The following is a 9,636-nucleotide window of genomic DNA, read 5'->3' as shown; positions in this document are numbered from 1 at the left end:
GGAAGAGCTCGAAGAAGTGGCTGGGGAGAGGGAAGTCTGGGCTTCCCTCCTAAAGCTGCTGCCCCCGCGACCCGACCCCGGATAAGCGGTGGAAAATGGATGGATGGATGGGCCTGCAAGCAGGGTCTTCATAAAGGATACTCCTGAATCCTAATGACATTGCTTTATCTATTGGAATTTGCAGTTGTTTTTGAGGTGGATTAATATCAGAGATTTTTTTTTTCAGGGGCGGAGGGCTCCTATGAACCTGCAACGCTATTAAGTGCCCATATGCAAGGGATTTGTGTTACATTGTACAGTACTTGCAGTATCTAAAATCGGGTAATTGATTTGTCATTAATATGAGGATGGTTCATTTCAGAAGTGGGGGATAAAAATTGTTCAGGAGTAAACACATTTATGAGCAGATTATAATCCTCTTCGACTCAAAAAAAAAAAAAAGGCAACATGAAAGATGGTGCCGGCACGAGTGCCTGGGTTACGTGCGCCCTAGCATTGTCTTAGTTTTTGTAATATTTGTTCTTTTTTGGCGACCCCTATGCCACTTACTTGAGAGAAGACTTGCTCAGCATTAGGGAGTCTACTGTCTGTTTTTTTTCACCAACACACGCAAACCCACAAGGTTTGTGTGTCAGAGTTAACAGCTCGTGGGGCGGGTGCACTGTACGGAGCATGGAAACGCTTCCGGGAGAGGGGGAAGCGAGCCAGCGCGCTAGGCAAACATGGATTTCGATCCTCGCTCCCAACGATCCAGCTTGCCAATCTACGGTCTCTATCAAACATGATCGATGAACTTCTTCTTCTCACAAGGACCAACAAAACCTTACACGTTCTGCCGCGCTCTGCATCACCGAAACCTGGTTAGACGACTGCCACCCGGACACCATGCTGCACCTACCTGGCTTCCACCTCCTCCGAGCTGATCGTGAAATCAAAAGGTGGTGGAATATGTTTCTATGTCAACGAAGAATGGTGCACTGATGTTACGAAGCTCAATGCACACTGCAACCAGACTTGGAGTCGCTGTTTCTAAACTGTACGACATTCTACTCACCATGTGAGTTCTCCTCCTTTGTACTCGTGTTTACATCCCATCGCAAGCGAACGCTACAAACGCTAGCTGACCACGTTAACAAACTCGAGCGAAATTATCCAGAGTCACCCTATGTCATTTTGGGTGATTTTAATAGAGCACAACTAAACCCTGAACGTCCCGGATATAAGCAGCACATTGATTGTTTCACTAGAAAAGGCAACATTCTGGACCATTGCTCCATGACACTTAAAGATGCGTACCAATCTGTTGCCCACACAGCACTGGGCTTTTGTGACCACTGTTAAATACACTTAATCCCTACAGACAGACACAGACACAAATGTTTAAAACTGTTGTCAAGACTGTGAAGAGATGGACCGATGAAACAAAGCTGTCACTACAAGAATGCTTGGACTGCACCGACTGGGACATCTTTGAAACTTCAACTGGCACACTGGATGAATACACAGACACTGTAACATCATACATCAGTTTCTGTGAGGACGTGTGTGTACCAACGAAGTCTTTCCGCTCCTTCAACAATAACAAGCCATGGTTCACTCCCAAACTCAGACAACTCAGGAAAGAGAAAGAGGCCGCATTTAGAAGTGGAGATCTACAGTCAGTTCTACACGGCAGTCATCGAATCAATCCTGTGTTCTTCCATCACGGTTTGGTTTGGGGCCGCCACAAAAAAGGACAAAATCCGACTTCAACGGACAGTTAGGACGGCGGAAAAAATCATTGGCACCGCCCTACCCACTCTTGAGGACTTGCACACTGCAAGAATCAAGATTAGGGCACGGAAAATCCTCCTGGATCCCCCGCACCCTGCCCACCACCTTTTCCAGCTACTCCCCTCAGGCAGGCGCTAGAGATCCATGCGCACCAAATCCAGCAGACACTTAAACAGCTTCTTCCCTCTAGCCATTAACTCTCTAAACAGTCACTGACATAGTCACTCTTCTTGTTCAATGATTTTCTGCACCAACTGTACAAACTGTCATAGTATTGTATTCTACCACTGATCACTTTAGCTCTCCTTGATACTTTGCACATTGTCACTGGGTGGTCCCACCGCACTATGGTTCACTTACATTACAAAATGTCCTTCCATACCAATTTGTCATGTCCTTGTTTATGACGATACTAATGCAGCGTGTTGTACCGGAGACAAATTCCTTGTGTGTTCTACATACTTGGCCAATAAAGATGATTCTGATTCTGATTCTGATCCATTTCCCCACCTGGCGATGCCTGTCAGTGACGACAACTTTTACATTGAAGCCTTCCAACTCCTAACTGCATCTTTTCAGGCCCTCCAGTTCCATTCCATAGCTTCCCCCAGTCTCAGTACTCTAAAGGATAAGTTTAATACGCGTCATGAAACTAAAATAATTGGCATGTAATTATGCCGCATATAATGTACAAAGTAGTTCACTGCCTATGGGCTAGTCACACAGTTTTCCAAGAGCACGTGTCATGTTTATTCGTCAACAAAGCATCGCTGCCAACCTATTGTACTTCCAGAACAATTTGTCTGACTGCCATTATTACTCATCGCTGATATGAATAGCATCGATCGGGGTTTGCCTCGAGCTGAAAACTAACGTCGCTATCGCTAGCTTCTCCTGTTCAACGTTGCTAGCTTCTCGTGTTAGCTTTCGGCTAACGTCGCTACCTTCTACTGTTCATTCCACAAGAGTTGGCAGCTATTCTTTGACAAAATCATCAGCTCGTTTGCCTCGAGCTGAAAACTAACGTCGCTAGCTTCTGTTCAACGTTGCTAGCTTCTCGAGTTAGCTTTCGGCTGACGTCGCTATCTTCTACTGTTCATTCCACAAGAGTTGGCAGCTATGCTACTGTTCATTCCACAAGCGTTGGCAGCTATGCTTTGACAAAATCATCATCATCTATCCAAAAATCACACTTACTTTTTTGCAAATCCTTGATCATAAGCAGACCGGTTGAGAAAGCAGTTCATCTTTGAAGTGGAGAAGACTCGTCGATGATGGCGTGAAATTCATTCGCTTCGTGCGAATAAAATATGTCAATTTAAGTGCCCTGCTTTCCTTCGGCCACTGGTACAACTTTTCTGTCGATTGTGAACAATACATCGCCACACACAGCCGTGGCATCTTACCAACAAGCAATGCAACAATGCTGTTCAATGGAAGGACTTCCCTCGCAGTTCTCCATGTGACGTCATTTCCGAAGATTGCCGAAGATTGCCGAAGAAAAGCATTTTCGTTGTCAAGGGCGTTGCTATGGGTTAAACAAAGAATCTGGAAGGGTTGCGTTAAAAAAAAATAACGGAAATATGCTTATAATTGTTCAGCCATTGATATTATCAAAAACATGGTTGGCCAATTTTACTTCACACTTGGCCTGTAAGATGCCAATATCAATACCAATCAAGAATGATGGTTATCATCCGATATTGATACTGATACTGATCACATGGATTCGGTGGAGAATTTTTACTTTTAGAGGTTAAACTACAGATGTCCCATTTTTAACACCCGAGTCCGAGTGCGAGTTTTTGGTTTTAAGTATCTGCCGATATATACTCCCGATCCAATTCATCGGGCAACACATTAAGAAAAAAATAGCATTTATAGAATGAAACCACAGGTCAGATGTTTGAGATGTCACAAAACCAAAAGTATTAGCATCCCAGTCACTGTTCTGCTTCATGTTTCCTGACACAAAAAGCTATCTTTTTCCAGAGAATGTGAGAATTGCTTAAATTTCATAAAACGTAGCTATGTTCTACTGCTAATTACAAGAGAACGGAAAATTCAATTAATCTCTATTCATATAGCGCTTTCACAAGTGCTGCAGAAAGATAGATTTTTTTTTTTCTCGTGAAAGAAAAAAAAGTCTACTCTTTCTTCTGATAGATTTGATGTATACATAATTTATTTAACAACATATAATTATGATAAAAACTAGTCAAAATCCTGTAAAACGTCTGATACTGTCCGGATTGTCTTTGCAGAAAATGGCTGTACTTCAATGAGTTTAAAAAAATAAATAAATAAAAATAAGGAGTTGACTTACTTGCATATCTTCTTGACTTCCCTGATTTTTTCCTTGTCGATCTTCAGCTGTCCAGAAGTGGTAAGCTCCTCGACAAGCTCAGAGAGCCTGTCTCTCTGAGACAAATCCATCCCTAAACGTAACTCCTGTGTAGAGTAACAGAGAAGTTTAACAGCAGTCTTTCAAAGCAGCGTTTGCAGTTTACTTCACCCTACTCCTCACAACCTGTTTGTATAATTAGAGAGGTGACTTAAGATAGGTCGCTGTCTCGGTGTGACCTTTCCTCCTGGCTCAGCATCTTATCTCTGACACCCTTGGCATATATATAATTTCAGTTAAGACCGTAGAATCACACACAGTCCTTGTAGGTGGGTGGCCAAAAGTACTCGAGTGGGAATCTTGGGTGAGGGAGTAAGACCTCTTCCGCAATCTTGCAAGAAAGGCTCCATGGCTGTTCCCGATTTTTCTGGCATTCATTAACTAGGTCAGCTGAGAATATGCAATCTTCTGGTAGTTACGATTAGCATCGTGAGCATTTAAGATAAAAGAACTCAACTCAACTCAAATGTATTAAACAGCACTTGCTAAGAACTGTACATGGAACGTAAGTCACACAGCAGCAAAGACTGTTAAAACATTAAACTAATAACAAAAATAGCAAAAAGCACAAAAACAGTGAAACGGAGGCCAAGTTTCATGCTGAGTCACAAACCAAAGAATAAAGATGTGTTTGAAGACAAGTTTTAAATTTGGGCCGTGAGGGGACTTGCCGAACGTTTAGTAGGAGGTCATTCCGAAAAGAGGGACCAGGATTGGAAAAGACTCAATGCCCTCTGAGTCTTTCCCTAGTCCTTGGAACCCCTAATAGCATCTGGTTCACTGACCTCAGGCACCGGGCAGGTGCATAGGGAGCAAGATGGAGCAAGACCATTTAAACATTTGAAAACAAAGTATAGAATCATAAAAAGAACTCTACAATGTACAGGGAGCCAGTGAAGTGAGACCAGAGTAGGAGTTATGTTCCCTCTTACGAGTACGAGTCAAAAGGCAAGCAGCAGCATTTTGGACTAACTGAAGACGCTTGATGGAGGATTGGCTGACTCCAAAATAAAGTGCATTTCAGTAACAGGCAACATAGCTAGCTGTCTGTATGAAACAGAGAGCTCGATTCACCTGTTGGCTACTTTTTTGCAGCTGAATGTACTTATATTTTGAAACATGAATGGTATTTTTACTCTGGATAGTTGTATTTTATTGTATTCATCCATTTATTAATGTTTTTCCCATTTTGGACAGTTACAAAAAAAAAAATCAATATTTACCAATAACAGAAATACGTATAATGTAATACATTTATGAACTGCAGAAACATTTGCCAACCCTATTTTCCGACTTTATAGTGTTGAGCTTCACAGCTGAATTTGTATTCTTTGTGCTTCAGTGAATTTCTACCAACTACTAAAACATGGGAAGCTGTTAGTTTCATTTTGCATGTTTTGTTAGTTGATTATTTTGCATGTTTTGTTCCAAATTAATCAAAAATTCTAAGCCGTTTGTGTTTTATTTTGGTGTTTAAATTAGAACTGCAGATTGATTGTTCTGACATTTGTAAGAAATAAAAGAAAGGCCTTTCTTTAAAATCAATTGTTATTTGTTTGAAATTATTTGGATCAAAAATACTGTGATTGGCTGGCAACCAGTTAAGAGTGTACCTCATCTACTGCCCGAAGACACCTGGGATAGGCTCCAGCACATCTGCGACCCTAGCGAAGACAAAGCAGTTCAGAAAATGGATGGATGAATGGATTGATGAAAAACTCATTGTATTGGTTACTTGGTATCGCTATTGGTGAGTACTCGTATCGGTTTGAAAAAAATGGTATTGAGCATCCCAACTTCTGCCACGTTGCTTATTTCTGTGAGCATGCCTTATCTATTAAAAGAACAACCGTTACTCGCAGTCATAGTATGAATAACCCGTAATTGACAAGTAGGGTTGGGCAATACATTGTTATCAGATAGTCATAGAGATACGGCTGAAAATTGGCATCTATGCTAAGTTCAGCGCATTTACACTGTTCATTCTTGTGTTAATGCGCACTGTCCCTATGAAATAAATAAAATAAATGTACATTACAGATATTACCATTGAAATTAATATATTGTCAGTCACATGACCTTGACACGCTTGTGTTGCATGTAAAGCTCAGTACAACTAACCTCATTCATCCTTTCAAGTTTGACATTAATCGACAGCTAAAGCCAGCCAGTGACAATCGTCTTGGGGAAGGAAGAAAGGGTCGAAAATAGACATACAGTAAGGAGCCGCTGCTGGACAGCACACAAGTGAGAAATCCACTTTACTCCCTCTCATGTGATATTGCTTAATCTTTGTTTATTTGATTTTGTACAATCATTAAACAACACCAAATAAGTAACACTAATCAGTTAGTAAAATGTAATCTGGAAAAAATAATACATTTTAAGACAAAATACATTTCTATCAGATTTTCTGATTAATCAATCAGAGATGAAAGTGGACTTTTCTGAAAATTCCGGAAAAAATAAATAAAGAAATAAATAAATGTGTGTGTGTGTGTGTGTGTGTGTGTGTGTGTGTGCAAGATATGGCGAGGCCATGAGAATGCGAGGCGAGGGTATTACTGTTGTGGCGACTCCCCTCAAGCTAAGCGAGCCTCAGCAGTAGATAGTCCGCTGCTCTCTGCAGTGCGTGCTTCAGCGCGAACATGTACGCAAGCGCGTTTTTTGATTTCAACCAATCAGCGCCGACGCAAATGACGTCATACACGACAACAGCTAAACTAAGCCAGCCGAGACGACACTCGAAGTCGGACGGACACGATTTTCTGCCAATCTGTGTTTTTCCCTTTTTGGCCAAATATATTTTTTACGACAACTGTCTTGTTGACGGCGTCTTTTATTCGTTTTACTGGGGTTTAGCAGGTGTGTTTATAAAGAGACAAAAATTGTTTGGGGACTATCCCCCACGTTCTAGTTGAGATGGTATAACCCAAGAGGCAAAATGACGCTTGCTACTGTTGTTGCGAGTTGCCATTCGTTCAACTAAACCATTAGTCAAACGCCATCATGCCTTCTGTCGTTATTACACAAACAAAAATCTCTTTACTGTTACTAGTGTTAGTGCCTCAATATGGCTACGCTCGTGAAAGCAATACAACGAACTCAAACGCGTCTTCGTTCAATGTTGTCAACTAATATCCGGATTATGCAAATTTTCCTCAATTCTCCGGAGACATTTTCATAAAAAATTGAAAAACCCGGAATTCCGGGAAAATCCGGAGGACTTTCATCTCTGATCAATGAAATGAGCAATAATCTTTTCAAAAAAATATTCAATAATTCAATAGTGATAGCCCTACTTTGGAGTCACAGCAAAGTATATTTCACCTTACAAAGAATGTCCTACAAGGTTGCAAAATGCAGGAGGAAATGTAATAGTAGAGAATGTAATATTTATTCGGGTATTTGCAATGCACATTAACAATGTTTAGTTTTGACATGACAGAATTATTACAGAAATGGAGTTAAACACGCCAGAAAGTACTATATTTACAATGTATTCATGTTAAGTGAAGTCAAAAGACTGTATTTTATTTTGATTACGCACTTTAGTCTTACATATTACTGTTAACAATGCACTTCCAATACAGTAGTGGCAAAACCAGTTGTCATTTATAACTAATAAAGTAACTTCTACATCTAACTTAGTTACTTTAAAACTCAAATAATCGGTGGAGCAATTTATTTACGAGTTCACTGTGGGTGTGGCAACACTGCTCAGCATGACTCTTTTTCTTTATGCATTCATGTACAGTTTAGTTTGTTGAAGATCGATGTTGTAATGTAAGCTGCCGAGGCAAACATCGGTGTCCTTAACCAGTCAAAATACCAATCTAACAGTGGCTTTAAGGCAAATAAAAAACCGTAATCCACTCCACTTACCCGGTGACAGCTTCTTGGGATCTCAAACTCTTTCCGGATATCAGTTTATTCAGTTCAGTTTGAACGACCTTTAGCCAATCGTCAACCGTTTCCAACAGTTTCGATATGAATATTTTTTTGTTGTTCACTCCTTTCGCAAACCGACGTTCCTCATTTGTTTTCTTCTTGTTGTTCTCGGATTCTTGTTTTTGCCGAGGAACGTTCCTTTACGTTCCGAGCCGAGCGAGATGACACGGAAGTACTTGACGGACAGGTCATTAGACTGGAAGAATGCTCACGCAATGTGCCTCGGTGGTTATAACCTTGTCGTGGGTGGGTCTTCGAACTCTCATTCTTGTCCCCGAAATGTTGTCTCCAACTCGACTCAAGCAAGATGAACCGGAAGTACTTGGAGAATAGACGCGTTCGAATTCTTTCAACGCTTCGGAAAGGTGCTTGATTGCAACCTGCAACACGACATCCACGTAGTTAACAGACTACTCGTAGAAGCTCGAGTTTCACGCTCCATACTTAAAATATTCTGTGAAAAAAATTAATACAATGTTTTCTTTTTGTCACAAAATGGTTTTGAATGAGGCCAGTAGTTCAAAAGCAAACTTGGGGTTCCACGCAAACAAGAAATAAAAGTGTCAACACCTTTCCATAATTTATTTGAGAATGGACAATTCCAAAAGCAATGAAAAACATCATCAATGATCGCCTCACAAAAACAACAATTAGTATATGTCCTTTTCATTTTATTAAGCAGCAAATATTTTGCCGATAAATTCCGCAAGCTAAAAGACACCAGTTTGGAATTCTGTGTGAAGCGGTACCGTCCCTTCCGATAGAGGGCTCCGTCCTTTTTACTAAAATAGTAACGGTATCCCACAATTCCGTGCGTCGCACCATATTGGAGGGCTCGCTGATCGTGCAAGCATTTTTCACTACGCAGACTTCGACACGAAAGAGTTGTTTACTGACTAATTTGGTGATTTGTGAATGCACACGACATGGAGAAGTATGTTGAAACATTGGATAAGCAAACACATTAGTGATGGGACGATGATACCTCAAGGAGTGTATTGACCCACTTCACAAACTGTGTCAGCACTGGATTGACACTGTGTTGGTCATCCAATAGTGACCCCTGCAGTAGTTATAAAATCATTGCAGGTAAAGAAATTCCTTGTTTGTGTAAATGCTAAACTGAGTTGGTATGTAAAATATAGCAAATTTGCGTTACAATTCAGATTTTTAACTTATGTAGAAATTTTTTGTTAAATCATGTGAAATAAAAGACAAAAAAGTGATTAGTTTATGAATTTTTATTGAGGAACAAAAGTTTTTGGAGTGTCTTTGCCCCAAGGCGATTTCTCCTCTTAAGACACCAGCTCCCCAGCCTCAGAAAGTATTCTTTCACATGGTTCAGATGACGATAGTGAGAGGAGAGTTTTAAATGAAAGTTGATGCAGATGTGAAAATGTTTTCTAGTTCCATTTCCAATATTATAAAGCAGCGGTCCCCAAACTTTTTCCTGTGAGGGCCGCATAAGCTTTGCTTCTGTGATGGGGGGGGGGGGGGGGGGGGGCACC

General features: G+C 40.8%; 1 protein-coding gene across 1 annotated transcript in view; it reads right to left on the bottom strand.

Annotated features, from left to right (window-relative positions):
- The window catches only part of LOC109526559 (UV-stimulated scaffold protein A-like), a 38,598-nt gene extending 30,099 nt beyond the window's left edge, over window positions 1–8,499 (bottom strand). Inside the window, exons 1-3 of the mRNA XM_019887901.1 lie at window positions 8,063–8,499; window positions 5,791–5,841; window positions 4,100–4,224 (exon numbers count right to left, since the gene is read on the bottom strand). Coding sequence (XP_019743460.1) covers window positions 4,100–4,209 — 110 coding nt within the window. The 5' untranslated portion in view covers window positions 4,210–4,224; window positions 5,791–5,841; window positions 8,063–8,499. The remainder of the gene's footprint in view (window positions 1–4,099; window positions 4,225–5,790; window positions 5,842–8,062) is intronic.
- Window positions 8,500–9,636: the final 1,137 nt, after the last annotated feature.

Source organism: Hippocampus comes, unplaced genomic scaffold, assembly GCF_001891065.2.
Source record: "Hippocampus comes isolate QL1 unplaced genomic scaffold, H_comes_QL1_v1.1 scaffold309, whole genome shotgun sequence".
Lineage (NCBI taxonomy): Eukaryota > Metazoa > Chordata > Actinopteri > Syngnathiformes > Syngnathidae > Hippocampus > Hippocampus comes.
The sequence above is the reverse complement of the archived record's forward strand: the minus strand, read 5'-3'. Positions and strand labels throughout refer to the sequence as shown.